The 18,744-nt window shown below is 42.5% G+C and overlaps 1 protein-coding gene across 3 annotated transcripts in view; it reads right to left on the minus strand.

The window, feature by feature from the left end:
• The window catches only part of LOC113407100 (SLIT-ROBO Rho GTPase-activating protein 2-like), a 202,654-nt gene that overhangs the window by 81,758 nt on the left and 102,152 nt on the right, over window positions 1-18,744 (minus strand). For all 3 annotated transcript variants that reach the window (XM_026655147.1, XM_026655146.1, XM_026655148.1), the window contains exon 3: window positions 13,216-13,378. In XM_026655147.1, the coding sequence (XP_026510932.1) occupies window positions 13,216-13,378 (163 nt within the window). The remainder of the gene's footprint in view (window positions 1-13,215; window positions 13,379-18,744) is intronic.

Raw genomic sequence — 18,744 nt, forward strand, 5'->3', positions numbered from 1 at the left:
TCCTATTTGCTCCTTTTTTGCTGTCTTCAGCAGGGGGCTATCAAGTCTCAGGCTTCGGATTCCCAGCCCCCAATAAATCAAACAATTTCATGGCTGAGAGCACTTGCTCTCATTGTGAAGCCAGTTACACAGAGTCACCTATCAAGCGAGTGAGATGCGAAAAAGGTTTCAGACGGTGGCAAGCCCCACCAGCAGCCTGTGAAGTCCTGTGAAATATTGGAAATAATGTCCTGTAATCCTGCTTATGCAATCTCCTTGCAACATAGGATAGCTCTGGCCTACCTACTCTCCTCGATGTCCTTTCTCAAATTGCTATGAGAAATCTCTCTTGACGTGGCTGACTAGAGGCATCACAGCTGGATGACTGACCTGGAGCTAAGAGATGCTGTCAGCCAGTCTCTAGCTGACCTGAATCCAAGCGGATGTTCAAAAGGCTAGATAAAGAGAGGCATATTGCTATAATAAGGGACAACACAGGCTTCACATATGAATACAGGGAAAGAGAAAGAAAATGTCACAGTAATAGACTCATTTTGCACACACTGAAAAGGGCCGACTGCAGCACATTCACTGCCCATGCCACAGACAGGAATGGCATTTGCAGCCTGAAACAGAGCTAACAGAAATATTTTAACTATAGCCTTGAGCTCTGCAGTGCTTCGCTCGGGGCAATGGACTCTGACCATGTCGTTATATTTTACTTGGTATGGAGCATGAACAGCATGTCAGTGATCACGGTTTAGAAAAACCATTTTCATCTCTTGCCCAGGAGTGGAGATGTACTGCTAACTTTGATAATGCCAACACATACAAATAATTTCCATCAGTGCCTCTCCTTCAATGCAGTTTCTTCTAAGAAAAATAAGTGGGGTAGGAAACTTGCGAGGGGGATGGGGGACAGGGGAAGGAGATATTTAACTCCACTAATGAGAGATAAATGACTGCTCAGAATTGATGTCATTTCAGAACAGAACTATGCCCTTGGAAATATGGGGAGAGGGTTAAACAATTTAATAATCACACACTGCTTCATCAGAAATTACTCTCATGGGTATGAACTATTACAATTAGGACAGTAAGATTTTTCCTCTACAGTTTTTGTTCTCTCTCATTTGACAAACATGGATATTACCACACCACAAGTGTATTTATGGTAACAGAAAGCAATATGATTTATTTTCCTGCCTGTTCCATTCAACAGCATCATTAGTAACAGAAATAACATGAAAGAGTGTAAGGATACATCTTCACTACCCGCTGGATCGGCGGGTAGTAATCGATCTATCGGGGATCGATTTATCGCATCTCATCTAGACATGATAAACCGATCCCCGAACGCGCTCCCCGTCGACTCCGGAACTCCACCAGAGCGAGAGGCGGAAGCAGAGTCGACGGGGGAGCCGCAGCCGTCGATCCCGCGCCGTGAGGACGCGAGGTAAATCAATCTAAGATACGTCAACTTCAGCTACGCTATTCTCGTAGCTAAAGTTGTGTATCTTAGATCGATCCCTCCCCCAGTGTAGACCAGCCCTAAGGCAGAAGGTGATTCCGTGGCAAAATGTGGAAGTGTAGTAGTGTACATATAATGGATGTATTTCCCCCCACGCACACCTTAGTGACAGTTTCACTATATATATATATATGTGAGTTGGATTGAAGGGTGTAAGACCTAGCTTCAGAAGGATCTGATGGCTTTGATATTAGTCTTAAATTAAATAAGAAATCAAGCAAATTTTAAAAATATTTATTATTTGTTTTCCAGTGGCTCCCATAAGATCTTAGCAACAGCACAATTTTAATGTCTGTCAGGTCCTGGGAAAGTGCCCCTTTAAGAAAATTAATGGTGTAGTATTGCTTCATAGATTACCAGCATTCTGACCAGTTGTCATTGTTGACTGTCATTTCACATCAAATACAGTGCACCACATGGACAGAGCCCCTTTCATGATCAAATCACTCAAGCATTACAGGAAAAGTGAGTCCAAGACTCACTTATCAGGCTGTGTTTTTCCACACACTAGTGTTTCATACACTTCTTCCTCCGGCCTCTTGAATATGGGCATGCAACTGGACTGAATGTCATTAGACAAGGAATCCCATATTCCTGAAACAAGATTTGCAGGAAGCTGTGACATTTAACAGTCTATAATTGGGGCCGGATTGCTACTGGTATCTTGGTATAAGCCTTGTTGAAAGAGATTTAAACCACACAAGGATGGTGATAGTTAAATCCTGTGTGCCTCTCCAATGGGCTTCCTGCATAATGGTGTGGGATGCAGCTGAAGCACCCATTGATAGGGCCATTGTCTGCTATGATAAAACTTCTCCAACAAGAATGGAAGTCAACTTAAAAGTAAAATCATAGCAGAAGTGTGGTCTCTCAAAAGCAATGCTGGATAAAGGAACAGAACAACAGCAGAGTACAGAACACAAGTTCTGAAAATGTTCTCTCTAGAGAACGGTCCAGAGAATCCTGCAGGCAGAATTATTGCTAGGTGGTGTCAAACTAGAATAATGATCCAAGAGACTACAGTTTAAATTATTTGTACTGCAGTACATAGGAACCTCCAGTCATTGTTCAGGATCTCATTGTGGTAAGTGCTATACAAACAGAACAAGAAGATGGTACCCACCCCAAAGATCTTACAATCTACATGTAAGACCAGAGACAACAGGTGGATGCAGGCAGGGAAGCATAAGAAACTAAGAGAATGTTGGTCAAAATGATAGGCAGTGGTCTCAGTACGCCAGTAGCCCAATTGTTACATTTTTTCTAGGCATCATGGCAAATGAGTTATGGAAATAATTGGAGGAGAAGAATGACGTAGCTTTGCAGATGTTTACGGGGAGCTTCTTCCAAGCGTGAGGGGCAGCACAGGAGAAAGCGCGTAAGTGCTTGTTTGAAAAGTTAAAACAAGAGGGCAATGAAGGATGGCATCATAAGCGGATCAAGGTGGGAGTCAACATCTCGATCACATATGAGAGATGATAGTTACACTGGGGATAGGCTGTGAAGAACCTTGAAAGTGAAGACCGGTTGCTCGAGTGTGATGCAGTGGAAAGGGCTGCACTGATGTCGTCGTGTTTTGTGCTTTTGCTGTAAAATACTGGTGTATTATTTTAAAAGGGTAGTTTGGCCTCTACATGAGCATCAGGAAATAAGGTCATGGGAAGAGGCAGAGATTGTATCCTGCAAGCCTCCAGTGAAGGAAGAGGGTGCTGAAGCAGGCAGCTGACTAGATTAACTGCGCTTCCTCACTGAGATACATTCCCAACACTTCTTTAACATTTTGCTTCCACCTCTGCTGATAACTTACCCGATCATCCACTTGAGTGTGAAGCAAGTTATGGCACCAAGAAACAGCTACACAAACAAACACTCAATAACTTGATGTTTTTGTTACAGAAAGCCAGTCAGCTGGATGTACTAGAGAAAAATGTCCAGGGACTGGATAAAAACGAAGACTTCTGTATTCTATTAAAAAAAGGGTTTTTCCTTAAACACAAGAGATCAGTTTGCTTCGAGGGAAGACATCAAACAAGGAGCAGAGAACTAGGGATTACAGAGACCAAACGGAAAAGGCTTCTTCTCAAAAGTGCATGTATAAATAATATCAAGGGACCCTACTAGAGAGAGTCATCAATGGGGGGAGAATCCGATAACCATACGAGAAATATAAAGCTTACACCATGCAGAGAAATCAAGGGTCCATGTAAAAATCAAGGATCAGCTAGGGGATAAAGAGAATGGGGCGGGGGAAGAGAACCAAATCAAATGGAAAAGAGCATAAAAATTTTTTTTTAAAAGGCCATGCTCAACAAGGATAAGTATGGAGTAATCAAAGGAGTGCCTCCTACAAAGATAGAGAGAATCAAAAGGAGTCTGCACAAAAATGGAACCTAACATCAAAGCCATACATTCTCCCAAGACAGGCAGTGAGAAGATCAGAATGGAAATGCAGGCTTGCACTGAGACTCGTATCTGAGCCCTATGGTTTCTGAACACAGGGCTACATCATTAATTATGGGAAGAATAGAAACAATTTAACTTGCTCCCTAGAGGCACCAATTTGTTGCTATTATGGCCAGATAGGATCTAGAATTTCCACTTGGTTTGGTTTATTCACAGAGAATGGTCAGCTATTCTCTTACAGATCCTGTTATTTTTCTTATAAAAACTGCATATACAGCTTTGAGACGGATGCTACCACCCTTACTCACGCAAGTAGTTCCAATAAAGTCAAGGGGGTCAGATTCCTACTGAAGTCAATGGGACTAAATGATATGAATAATAGCTTCAGGGTATTTACAACATAATTTTCCATCAACACAAAATAGTCTCTGGCTGCATTTTTCAGCTTGTGGTCTCCTCTACTATAACATGAAACAAAGGGCTTATCCACACAGCCCCATAGTGTGGACTACACTGTTTGAGTTGCAGAGCACTCTAACGTGCTGCACTTCAACTGCCCTGTGTAGACCCTGCTAGTGCGAAATAAAAGATACCGAGTCCACCGTATCATAGGCTAGTTTAAAATGGGACTACGTTAACACAAACTAGGTACCTTTTAGTTCATGCTAGCAGGGCCTACCCGGGGAAGTTACAGCACAACACTTCAGTGCATGCTGCAACTCTCACCCAGCAGTCCGCACAGCAGGACCATGCAGAGACGCCTTAAGATCAAAGGGCACTGAAGCAGTGTAATGTTCAGTGAATCTCTCCAAAATATATAGCAGAGGACCAAAATGCACCATGTGGACATAAAATTGTATGGTTAAACCACTCAATGCATTACACGTTTAAAAAGACAGACCCTCAGCTTTTCTAAGTTGGCATCACTCCATTGAAGTCAATGTTACACCAGCTGTGGATCTGGCCCTTATTGATTTCTTTACTGCAGGAAATTAAGAGCCCCTGAAAAATCTGAATTTGCTGAGCTACTTTTGTTTTCATGTATGCAGTGTAGTTGTAGCTGTGTCGCTCCCAGGATATTAGAGACACAAAGTGGGTGAGGAAATATCCTATTGGACCAACTTTTTTTAGGTGGTAGAGAAGCTTTCATGCTACACAGAGCTCTCTCTCACACACACACACACACACACACACACAGTCCAATTTTGTTCTCCTGTCCATTTAAAAAAAATTCAGTCTCTTCTTTGGGTTTCCCTTCCCTCTCCATTTCATCAACCTGTCAGTTCAACACCGGAATCCTCAATGAGCCTTTTCCACCAGGCTTTCTTAAGTCTTCCTTGCTACTCTCCACCCAAGCTGGGACTTTCACAAACTCCCTACACCTGGCTATTAGCCCAGACTTTCCCTTATTCTTTCTACTCTTCACTCTCCCAGGTCACATGCCTTGTGGAGGAGAAGCCCAAGTATCACTGAGTAGTCTCCATCTTCGGACTGGCTGGGCTGCAAGTGTGGAGGCTGAGTATGGAAACCTGGAGCACTTTCAAGCTAGCTGCCCAAAAGAGGTGGCACTGGAGCGACTTGTGCAGAGTATATCTGGCCAGCTCTTCCTCTAGAAGTGCTTAGATTTTACAACCTTTTCTCAAAGCAAGAGAAATTTTGCTTCCTTTGGTTTTTAAGTCTTTTGCTTCCCTTGCTTTTTGCTGGTTGCCTCCAAGTGTCCAAGACCACCCTCACTGCACACAGATGCGACACCCTGGTACTCAGTGTTTAAACATTCTATGGGGAAACCTCAGTGCAACAGCAAACAGGACTGGCAGCCAGTGAGAAACCATAGCAATACATTGAGTGTCTGACACCACTCGAATGTTGGCTTTGGCAGTAAATCTGACTCCCCTTATCAGCAGAGATACCTTTGAAGTGGTTGGCAACTTTCCATCTAGTTCTCCAACAAATAAGGCCCTTCACATCATATCACAGCCCTGAAAAGGGATCTCTTCATTGTAAGATATGGAGAGAAAAACTTAATTAGCTAGAGCCAGACCACGCAGTCCTCCTAGGGCACAGCAATGCCCAACACTGCCGGCTAAAAACAGCAGCCATCTGAAAAGCTACATGCAACTCAAGTATAATCACTACTGGGATTTCAGAAATTGATATTAAAGAAAAACATGCCAGTGTTTAGTGTCAGGGGGTAGCCATGTTAGTCTGTATCCACAAAAACAACGAGGAGTCCGGTGGTACCTTAAAGACTAACAGTTTTATTTGGGCATAAACTTTCGTGGGTAAAAAAAACACTTCAGATGTATGGAGTGAAAATTACAGATGCAGACATAAATATACTGACACATGGAGAAGGGAGTTACTTTACAAGTGGAGAACCAGTGTTAACAAGGCCAATTCAGTCAGGGTAGATGTGGTCCACTCTCAATAGCTGATAGGGTGACCAGACAGCAAGTGAGACAAATCAGGACGGGGTGTGGGGGGTAATAGGCATCTATATAAAGCAAAGCCCCAAATATAGGGACTGTCCCATCCCTATAAAATCAGGACATCTGGTCACCCTAGTAATTGATGAGGAGGTGTCAATACCAAGAGAGGGAAAATTGCTTTTGTAGTGAGCCAGCCACTCTCAGTCCCTATTCAATCCCAAATTAATGGTGTTAAATTTGCAAATGAATTGTAGCTCTGCAGTTTCTCTTTGAAGTGTGTTTTTGAAGGTTTTTTTGTTGAAGGATGGCTACTTTTAAATCTGTTATAGAATGTCCAGGGAGATTGAAGTGTTCTCCTACTGCCTTTTGTATGTTACCATTCCTGATATCAGATTTCCGTCCATTTATTCTTTTACATAGAGACTGTCCGGTCTGGCCAATATACATGGCAGAGGGACATTGCTGGCACATGGTGGCATATATCACATTAGTAGATGTGCAGGTGAATCAGCCCCTGGTGGTGTGGTTGGGTCCTCTGATGGTGTCGCTAAAGTAGATATGGGGACAGAGTAGTCAACAGGGTTTGTTACAGGATTTGACAGCTAGCAATGCTGCACCCTTCTTGTAACACCTTCCTTTTGTAACAGAGGGGTCTTTGAGGGCAACACAGTAGGATGTGTCTCAGCTTGTAGATTTTTTGCCAAAAGGGTTATAACACCTACTTCCAGCAGCTGGAGACAAAATCCACATTTCCAAAAATGTCTCAGTTGCTCTATTCCACAGCAAGACTGGATCCTTCCATATGGGATCCATTGCTGCCTCAGGGTTCACAGACAACAGCTGTGATAGTATGACTTTTTTCCTTCTATGGTTGGGCCAGCCGTTGCGACTGTTTCTCTCTACCATGGACCTTACCACAGCCATCCAGGCCTTTGTAGCCTTAAGGCTAGATTACCACAGCAGGCTGTACTTGCTCTATGCCTGTTTATTTCTGGGTACAACCCTAAGTGCTGGCTAGAAGTTATAAAGCCCTAAATCAGACGGCCCCCCAAATTCTGATCTAAACCCTTATTGTAGTGTCATGGCTCCAAATTCCCTTACTTCGATCTTAAACAGTCTAGGACAACCCATATCACATCCCTCTCTACATTCCACTGCAGGAGTTACAATCCACTGGATCATTCCTGGGCATAACTCTCTCCACAGCTAGCCATAGGCCAAACATTTGCTACTATTAAATGAATTCTCTCTTTCAAAAGAACCAAGAAAAATGGGTATTTTCCACATGCTTTTCCTGGAGGAAACATGTAAAAATTCATGTTTTCACATGCTCAAGATACAGAAGAGACAACATCACAATATGTCCACAAAGAGCAGCAAGATGTGAGTGCACAAAATGAAGTTTACAAATTTGGTATAGCTCTCTCTCTCACACACACACACACACACACACACACACACACACACACACACACACTTCATAGATAGGGAGGACTAACTCCATCTGCAGCATTTCTAAATTATTTCTTACTTCAAGAGAAGAATCATCGCTTCTCCTAAAGGAAAGCATCTTTGTCCAGCTGAAAAGATTTCATGGACTTAAGCAAGGCTGCAGGTGCTGGCAACCTTGCACAGCCGTAGTTCCGAAGACATCTTTCTCCTGGGTGGAGAACGCAAACAGCCCTTGTAAAACAGATGTGAGACAGCTGCAAAAAAGGCTAATATTCTGGAGTATATTAACAGGAGTGTGGTATGTAAGAGATGGGAGGCAGTTGTCCTGCTCTACCCAGCGCAGGTGAAGCCTCAGCTGGAGTACTGTGTTCAGTTCTGGGTACCACACGTCAGGAAGGACGTGGACAAACTGGAGGGAGCCGAGAGAAGAGCAACAAAAGTGATACAGGGTTTAGAAACCCTGACTCATGAGAAAAGGTTAAACAACTGGGCATGGTTAGTCTTGATAAAAAACTGGGGGGAGGAGGGGGAAGAGAGACACCTGATAACTGTCTTCAAATATGTTAAGGGCTGTTAAAGAGATGATAATCAATGATTCACCATATCCACTGAAGGTAGGACAAGTACTAATGGGCTTAATCTGTAGTAAGTGAGATTTAGGTTAGATTCGAGGGAAAAAAACTAACTATTAGAATAGTTAAACACTGGCATAAGCTTCCAAGGAAGGCTGTGGAATCCCTGTCATTGGAGACTTAAGAACAGGTAGACAAACCAGTCAGTGCTGGTCTTGGTTTATTTGATCCTGCTGTGGCACAAGGAGCTGAACTACATGATCGCTCAAGGTCCCTTCCTTCCTTCCTTGCTTCCAGTCCTACTCTTCTAGGATTCCCTTTCGATGGATGGGGGACACTAGCTAATAACGAGCCTCCATTCAGTTAATGCAGAATTCTGGAAGATAGGCACATCACCGAAGAGCCCAGTAATCACAGCAGAGGATCGAGCGTCACTTTCAAGAACACCTTTATATCCATCTATATACAGAACATGCAACTACGTAGGGATTCAGACAGCATCCCACCTAAAAATGGATTAGAACCATAAATGCACTCAGTACCTTTCTGTCCCCTCCAAAGGCCTAGAAACTACAGACAGCATGATCTGGAGGAATGGACCACGTGGCTGAGAGTAAAGAAAGCCTCCTGGCTCTGACAGTAACATGCTGTGTGACTCTGCATAAGACACTTCAGCCATTTCTCTGTTTCCTCACCTGTCAAAAGGGCTTACTATTACTTGCTTTGCCTACTGAACAGGTTTGTTCTGAAGGTTAATTAGTTGTTTGTGCAGTTCTTGGAACACATACTGCATTATATACATGCTAAGTACTATTAGTTATACAAAATGTAGTATCTTAAAACCCAGGAGAGTGCAGCTGAACTCCATGACTCTGCATTTAACTGTTGAGCAGAGAAGAGATTCTACAGCCCACTTAACAAATCTGCTTGAGTACTTCTATTTCCAGCCTTTATCAGCAGTTGTGCTAGTTCACACTTGACAGATTGATTGTGGCTCAAGAAGCTGAACTGCTCCAATGAAGAGTGCAATACCCAGTGGTTCTGAGTTCAGTCAAATCTTTTCCATTTAACATTTGCCATTTTGCTCAGGAATGAGGTTCCCTGGATAGGGCTGGGATGCAAGTTTCCTTTCTAGCAACAGAGCATAAACACAAGAGGTTCTGTCAAACACCTGCCCTGGTATTAAGCCAACTTGGTAAGCCTGGGATCTAGTTACTAAATCCAAACTATTTGAGTTTCTGACATGGAGGGGCTCCCGTCTTCACAAGGCTGAGAAGCTTCTACTCAGTCTGAGAAACAAGCCAAGATTTTTTATTTTTATACACATACAAAAAATAAAAATCAAATCCCACTGATCAAACTAAAACAGAACAGGATAAGAACATGTTTGTATAGGGGAGGAGAGGGCTGAAACTGAAAATGTCAGTTTCTAGATAAACAAGAGAGTTTATCAGCTTCCCTGGGACTTCCTCAGCCACTCTGTTCCTGCAGAACTCCTGTTAAACCCGAAGAGGACTGATTACTTATCCTCTGGAAGGATTAGCGGAACTGGCATTCAATAATCCCATGTAAGTATCTAATCAACTGTAATTTAATTACCAAAAAGTTTTAAAAGGTCAAAAAAAGGTCTCGCTGTGACATTACTTGAAAAACGATGATTCCACCTCTACTTAGGAGGCACCTGAGGAACACAAACCTTAAAAAAGTCCAAGAAAACATAACCCTGAAGTAGGTCATTCAAAATTTTCTGCATCAGATTACATTCTCCTACATATTGCTGCAATAGCATTAATGCTCAGCAAACAGACAGACTCAAAAGGTGCACAACACTTGCTGCCATTTCCATTCCAGCACAAATCAGCTGCCACCCTACCTAAAAAGCTTCCATAATACAGCACCCAACACTGCTTCCGATCATGAGAATGAAAGATTACCCTGCCCCTTCATGTGAATGTTTTGGGATAACATTTTATGTACAATAGCAAAATGCTGTGCATTTTAGAATAGTCTAAACCTTGCTACACTGCATGGAGTCTCTTAACTGGTTAAAAAGCACATATGGATGCTCATAGAGTGACAGAACACATTCTCTTAAGACATTTCAAGCGGCTGTCAAGACCACAGTGAAAAGCTGATGAAGGCCCCAATTACTGTCAAGATTTCACCTAAACAGATTTACATTTTAAAGTCACATACACACAACTTGTGTCACTGATTTTAGCATAAGACCAATTAGGACCACAGAAAGCAAAAAGACAGATATGAAAGTCAGCCAGGAAATATTGTCAAAACTGTCCTCATCTGTATCCCCACATGTAGTGTTACTGCACAGGATGAGTGCCTATGTAATTATTCTTTAGCTAGCCACAACAAACTTTGCAGCCCTTTCTTCCAACTTTGTTTGAATGGAAAGAACTCTCTTAAGAATCAAGACACACCCGTGAGACAGAAAACACTTTAAACCTGCATTGGTTTTAGTAAGTTAACCAGACAGATGGTGCAACCATCAAGAAATCTCAAAAGAGACCAATTCATTATTGTTTAAAGGTGTTTTTCCAAATCTTCCATATCATGTTTCATCAACTGGACAACTATAAATTCATAACATACAAGCCACTCACTCCCACTGCCCAAACCTATTTCCAAGTGCTCTTGAGAGAAGTCATTCCTAAAAAATGACACTGGTTTTTTCCTCTGGTTTTCAAAAGGACAGTTAAGTATCTAATTTTCAAAATGGTTTGCTTCATCATTTGGCAAGATGGAAACCCAAAATAGGTTTAACAGCAATCTCTCCATTGCAGACACAAATTTGTTATTGGAAGGCTGTAATACATGAGTGTTGGCAGCTTATTCTTGTTATTGAAGTTAAGAGATTGGAAACAGTAGTTTTAAAACAAAGTATATGTAATTTTTCATGTGTGTGTTTTAAGTAGGTAAAAAGGAGAGTCGGGCCCTATTTTGGATCTATGAACCTTAGTCAGAGCCTCAGGCCACACGCTAAGGCTTTCATTGCCCTGTAGCTCTGTGCACATGGCGATTTTGTGCTCAGCAAACTGGTGTGCTGCAGATTCACACCTTGACTTGTTACATACTAACCTACTGTGTAGACAAGCCCATAAAGTATAAGGTCAGAAGAGACCAACAGATCATCTAGTCCAGTGATTCTCAAACTTTTGTACTGGTAACTCCTTTCACATAGCAAGCCTCTGAGTGCGACCCCCCCCCTTATAAATTAAAAACATTTTTTAATACATTTAACACCATTATAAATGCTGGATGCAAAGTGGGGTCTGGGGTGGGGGTTGACAGCTCGCTACCCCCCAATTAAATAACTGGTCACATAAACACCACCCTATACCGGAAACCTACTGACCGCTATACGTACCTACATGCCTCCAGCTTCCATCCAAGACGCATCACACGATCCATTGTCTACAGCCAAGCCGTAAGATACAACCGAATTTGCTCCAACCCCTCAGACAGAGACAAACACCTACAGGATCTTTATCAAGCATTCATAAAACTGCAATACCCACCTGGGGAAGTGAGGAAACGGATTGACAGAGCAAGACAGGTACCCAGAAATCACCTACTACAGGACAGGCCCAACAAGGACAATAACAGAACACCACTGGCCATCACATACAGCCCCCAGCTAAAACCTCTCCAGCGCATTATCCACGATCTACAACCTATCCTGGAAAATGATCCCTCACTCTCACAGACCTTGGGAGGCAGGCCAGTCCTCGCTTACGGACAACCCCCCAACCTGAAGCAAATACTCACCAGCAACTACACGCCACACCACAGAAACACCAACCCAGGAACCTATCCCTGTAGCAAACCTCGTTGCCTACTCTGTCCCCATATCTACTCTGGCAACAGCATCAGAGGACCCAACCACATCAGCCACACCATCAGGGGCTCATTCACCTGCACATCCACTAATGTTATATATGCCATCATGTGCCAGCAATGCCCCTCTGCCATGTACATTGGCCAAACCGGACAGTCCCTCCGCAAAAGAATAAATGGACACAAATCGGACATCAGGAATGGTAACATACATAAGCCAGTAAGTGAACACTTCAATCTCCCTGGTCATTCTATTACAGATTTAAAAGTCACTATCATTGAACAAAAAAACTTCAGAAACAGACTTCAAAGAGAAACAGCAGAACTAAAATTCATTTGCAAATTCAACACCATTAATCTGGGCTTGAATAGGGACTGGCTGGCTCATTACAGAAGCAGTTTTTCCTCTCCTGGAATTGACACCTCCTCATCTATTATTGGGAGTGGACTACATCCACCCTGATTGAATTGGCCTAGTCAACACTGGTTCTCCACTTGCGAAGTAACTCCCTGCTCTCCATGTGTCAGTATATAATGCCTGCATCTGTAACTTTCACTCTATGCATCCGAAGAAGTGAGGTTTTTACTCATGAAAGCTTATGCCCAAATAAATCTGTTAGTCTTTAAGGTGCCACCAGACTCCTTGTTGTTTAAATAACCTCGGGATCCCCGGAGGGGTCCCGACCCCCAGTTTGAGAACCCCTGATCTAGTCTGACCTTCTGCATATCACAAGCCACTAAACCGCACTCAGTCACCCTTGTATTGATAGCAATCACCAGACTAAACTAAAGAACTGACGGATTCCTTTTAGGAGAATCCTCAAGCCACGACAATCACAGGAAGTCTGAGTACAGTTGCGTATGATGAAAACAGATTTGCAAGCTGCAGACAGGATAGCAAGCCAACTAGTCAGCGAGTCACAGCAGAAAAGACACCTTCAATTTTGTTTTCAACAGGGTCAAAGAAAAGGTGGGTGCTGCCGCACGCCGTTACCTTCTTGAAGAGTCGCCCAGAGTCTTCGCTGACTTGGACAAACCGAGGGATGATATTGTTTAGGTAGATGTCACTCAGAGTCGTGTGGTCCCTGCTCTCTCGCTTCACCTGGTTTAAGAGGAGATTCCAACAGTTGACTGGAGACAGGACATTCTGATCCTTCCTGCAGGGAATGCAAAATGGAAACAATGTGGGGGACAGGACTTTAGGTCAAGCAGGCTAAATCATTCACTTGAACACACATTCTATAGTTCCACACCAGAAGTGTAGCTACTCTAACATACCATATGTAGCTCCTGAGGATCGTGTCTTCTAAAAGGTGTGGGGGAACTCGGATACCCATGACAGGGAGAGAGAGCGCTACAGACTGAGGGACTGTGCAAGCTTTATCCATAGACTTGTTTCTTGTCTTCAGTGTAAGCAGATTTCAAATATCCAATCATTTAGGCACCATCCACACTGGCACCAGAATAATGCTACCCACTGCACAAAGTTTAAACAAAGCTGCCGGTAGCCAGCAGCCAGATTCTAGCAACATTTCCTCTGTCAAATGTGGATAGAGATAGTTTTCTTAGACACATTCAACAGGTGTGTTCCACTTCAGTAGCCCTTACAGAGTTATAACATGCTTCTCACTCCAAAATGAGTAAGTGCTCTGTCCATGATGGGCAGGTGACCTGTATAAGAACCCTAGCAGCAACAATAATGTTTCAAGTGTTAGTAAACTAGCAGAGGTCTGTCCCTAGCATGAACATAGAAGAAAATAAAAGCCACCAAATATAATGAAGCTTTTGCACTAGTAAAATTTCATTTAAATAAAAAGTGTTCTGGACCCATTCTGTATTCAGGAAGTCTGAAGCCTCTCATAATACTGTAACAAAGCCAAGCTGGTTGCACAGAACAGTAAATGATTATTGCTTACCTTACCCTAATTCAACAAAGAATTCAGCACCTCCCAGGTCATTGCCCTCACCTGGACAAATAATGTTCTGACTGAATCTTTATTTCCAGAAGCAGAGAGCAGAACATGTTGTTATGCCTGGTTTACAGTGATTCTGAGATATAGCAGATGCTGCTTCTTTGATCATCTCCCTCTCAACCCTCACACAAGTGTTTGCTCTGTCCTACAGCCCACTTCAATTTCTGTAACTACAAACTAGAGAGGAGATCCTATATTCTTCAATTTCAGCATGAGGAAATGCATTTCAAGCATTCCCCCCCCACACACACACACTTTTTGTAGCTGAATCTTACACTCCTCCTCCCTCTTTCTCCCTAAAATGTCTAAACTTGAGGATCTACTCTAAGCCAATACAATGAAATACCAAGACCCCCAAAAACCCTGAAACATTTTCTTAACCCATCTCTCCCCATGAGAATTTGGATGTGGTAATCAGCTTTATTTTAACACTATACTGTGTGACTTTTTATTTTGGTAAATGAAATTGTTTGTAGTATAAATTCAATATTTATACATATTTTAAAAGATATTAACTTAATGTGCAACCAAGGCTTTATCAACAGTCAGATAACTACCCTGACTTACACACAATGAAATCAGTGTGGGTGCATGTGGACATAAGTCAGGGGAGAATGTGGTTTAAAAAAGTCACTTGGCTGTTTTCTTGAAAAGTGGATAAATAGCCTAAAAGGCTAACTTTATCCACAGTGCAAATACTTATATTTAAGCAAAGATTCAGTATGGCATCTGCCTTTAAAGATTCTGTTTTACTACATGTGTCATTTCATAAAGAATTACTTTAGGGATGTTGGGGTTTTTTTTGTTTCATTTATTTCCAATCAATAACAACCCACTGGGAGAGAGAAGGTACAGCCACTATATGCATTTCTGAGATACTTTTATACATACTTCCATTGCATTTAAACCTACTGTGACCAACAGAGTAACCACACCTCTAAAATTTATCAGGGAGGTGCATGATCCTTAGAACATGACCTATGAAGGAAGGCTGAAAGAATTGGGTTTGTTTAGTTTGGAAAAGAGAAGACTGAGAGGGGACATGATAGCAGTTTTCAGGTATCTAAAAGGGTGTCATAAGGAGGAGGGAGAAAACTTGTTCACCTTAGCCTCTGAGGATAGAACAAGAAGCAATGGGCTTAAACTGTAGCAAGGGAGGTCTAGGTTGGACATTAGGAAAAAGTTCCTAACTGTCAGGGTGGTTAAACACTGGAATAAATTGCCTAGGGAGGTTGTGGAATCTCCATCTCTGGAGATATTTAAGAGTAGGTTAGATAAATGTCTATCAGGGATGGTCTAGACAGTATTTGGTCCTGCCATGCGGGCAAGGGACTAGACTCGATGACCTCTCGAGGTCCCTTCCAGTTCTAGAATCTATGAATATGAATTCCATCTTGGAATTTTCTATTTTCTTTTTCCATGTTCTATGGCTGACCCCCCCCCCCCCCCCCCCCCACAAAGAATGAGGTTATGAAAAAAGACTAATTTTTAGTGCCAACATAACAAAATAAGGAGGACAACATCCTTGTCTCACTGCAGAGACAATAAAAGTGACAAGCCGCATAATTTAAGTATAAGGTTTTAAGAAACATTTCAGAAATCAAGCCAAGAGCTAAGCAGTAATTTTCTACAGTACCTGAGGGATTCTGCAGTACTGTTTTGGGTTGGTGGAGACTAGACCTGTTAGCTTGGCTGGAATACTTAATTTCCCTTATATCTGTTGATCATTTGTTTACACATGTTCTTTTTTCCTATGTTATGTAATTCTTGGAAGAGACAAAATTTAAAATATTCTAAAAAGCCAGGCTATGGCAAGAATGTGTCAAACAGCTGCGAAATTGCCTGAAAAGCTCATCTCTACTAAAACAAAGATGAAAAATCCATATGAAGTTTTTCTTACCAACGTGTCCAAATTAAACCAACTGATCTTTAGGCAGAAAACCAGAAAGGCATTTGATAGGACTGTGTGTGTTAAAGATCACAGAAAAGTTTGGCAAAAGAGCCAATCTCACTGGTTTACTGACAGGCTGTTCTAAAAGTACAGCAGTATGGTTTGGAATGCATTTGTCAATTTACCCGTCTTTGTGTGATCAAGCGGCACTACAGGGTCTGTTCTGATTAAGAAGAAAAGCCTTCAGATTTCACACTCCACAGTTTCTTTAACACAGAAACAGCTACACCATCCTCACCCGGGCCTTTGAACAAAATCTGAATTGGGGGGGGGGAGGGGAGGAGTGACATGTGCATCATTTAATAGGGGTTTATAATGAAGTAATGCACTCATGTTTTAAAGCAAGATTAAACATTCACAAAGAATTAAAATTACTACCACATATCACAAATTGTTGGGTACTGATGGTTGGTAATCCTCCTCGGGGTTCCTAATGGAAATAGTCACATAAAAGGAAATGAATAGTTCTTCTGTCATCTGCTAGTAGCTATTCAGCTACTGGAAACCTCTCATTGGAAAAAGAAAAATAGCCAAATCATTGAGGAATGGTAAAAAACATATGGGAGATTGTGGTTATAGAAAAATTAACACACCAGTTACATATCCAGCAAAATAGATAGAGGACAGATACATGGATATTTGGTTACCTTTTATTCAATACTCAAAGTGCATTCGCCTGCAAAAAACAGCACCAATTTTTCTAAATATAAATATTTGATAGACATACCTGATCTGTTAAACATGCGCATATGGAGATCCAGGTAAAGTGATTTTTATTAGATTAAGATGAGCTTTGGCTTTACACCAGAGATGTAAGAGTTGTCAAGCAGTAACTGAAGTAAAATTAGATCAGACTCCATCCCTCTGCAAGACTAAGATGCAGTCCCCACAAACACCATGCATATCCTTCATTAGATGGATAGCAACTTCCCCATGGCAAAACAGATTTCTCGCTGATATTCCTAAGATGTGCAAAAAGAAGCCAGTCAGAGACTCTAGCCAGTGGGAGCAAAAGCAGCCAAAGCAGGGACCTCTGGACATTGAGAACTTGCTACAGTTTTGATTTGGACTTTCTCTAGCCTGTGCTGATGGCCTGTTTGCTCCACTCCTCTCCTTCCACCTCCCTCGATTCTTCGCTTCAGTTTCACTCCACAACTGCCCCTTTTATCCTCTCCTCCCCTGACCAGCTGCCCTGTCCCCCTCACTCTCCATTTAGTTTATCCACACACAAAAAACAACTCCAAACCAAACAAAAACCCTACAAACCTGGAAATAACTTGGTGCTATTGCATTTTTTACATTCCTTGTGTGTTACACCCATTCCCCTACCCTGTCTATTTAGATTGTAAGCTTGTCAAATCAGGAAAAATCTACTGTTCTGTTTGTACAGTGCCTGGAATAATGGGGCTCCAATACCCGTCAGTCCTTAAGCACTACTGTAATAAACATGATTAATACTAAAACAAGCCTCTGTAGGCTTCCATTGTGCTACCCATAGTAGCAAAGGTTGGATCTACAATACAAAGTAGATAAGTTTTAAACAGAAAAATAGTTTCAAAGCAGCTGATCTGGATGTTTGTTTCTTACCCTTAAAAACATACCACAGGAAATGACTGAAGCTTGTGATCTGGATTGTTTCAAGGTCTGGAGTATAAGGAAGGGGGCTGGAGATATTCTAGGCTAGTGATTTTCTCCTACTGCTTTGATTTAAAAAAAAAAAATCTAGGGTGACAGCACAGATTATTTTATTTAAAAGAGAATATTAGGCTTTGTAGTTTATGTACTACACTGTATATACTGCTGACAGACAAAAGCAGACAGAATTATCACAATGCAGTACTGAAGACAGGGCTGCCCAGAGGATTCAGGGGGCCTGGGGGCTTCGGCGGCAGGGGGCCCCCGCTGCCGAATTGCCGCCGAAGACCCAGCACTTCGGCGGCGGGACCCGGGGCAGAAGGACCCCCCGATGCGGGTCTTCAGGGCACTTCGGCGGCAGGTCCTGGAGCAGAAGGACCCCCTGCCGCTGAAGACCAGAGCGGAAGCAGCTCTGGGGGTCCGGGCCCCGTGAGAGTTTTCCGGGGCCCCCGGAGCGAGTGAAGGACCCCGCTCCAGGGGCCCCGAAAAACTCTCATGGGGCCCCAGGGGCCCGGGGCAAATTGCCCCACTCGCCCCCCCCCCCCCCCGGGCGGCCCTGACTGAAGAAAGTTGCAACTGCTAGGTATTAACCTATATAAATCAAGCACTTCCTACTGAACTGCCCTAGATAACCTGAAATCTGCATTTGTTGTGTGGTTAATGATGGTTTGGTTTGTTAATAAACTGATGAATTAATTAGTAACAGAATCTTGTCCATGAAAGGAGGATTTCTGCACCTCATATATACACACCAATATGGACTATATATGCATACATTGCCACCTGTCCTTCCAGGACACACAAGGAGGAGTTCTGCATCTGCCCTTTCCCATTCCAGCCCCAGATAAAAGCTTTCACCATAAGAGAAAAAATTAATGCCATATTTTACTAAGTTAAAAAACCCTTTCTCCAAGGGTGGCCCTGGGTCTGGTAAGACGTACTTTCAACTTTCATGGGACAAGAG

The sequence above is a fragment of the Terrapene carolina genome, unplaced genomic scaffold, assembly GCF_002925995.2.
Source record: "Terrapene carolina triunguis isolate 2854851 unplaced genomic scaffold, T_m_triunguis-2.0 Scaffold198, whole genome shotgun sequence".
NCBI classification, from domain to species: Eukaryota; Metazoa; Chordata; order Testudines; family Emydidae; genus Terrapene; species Terrapene triunguis.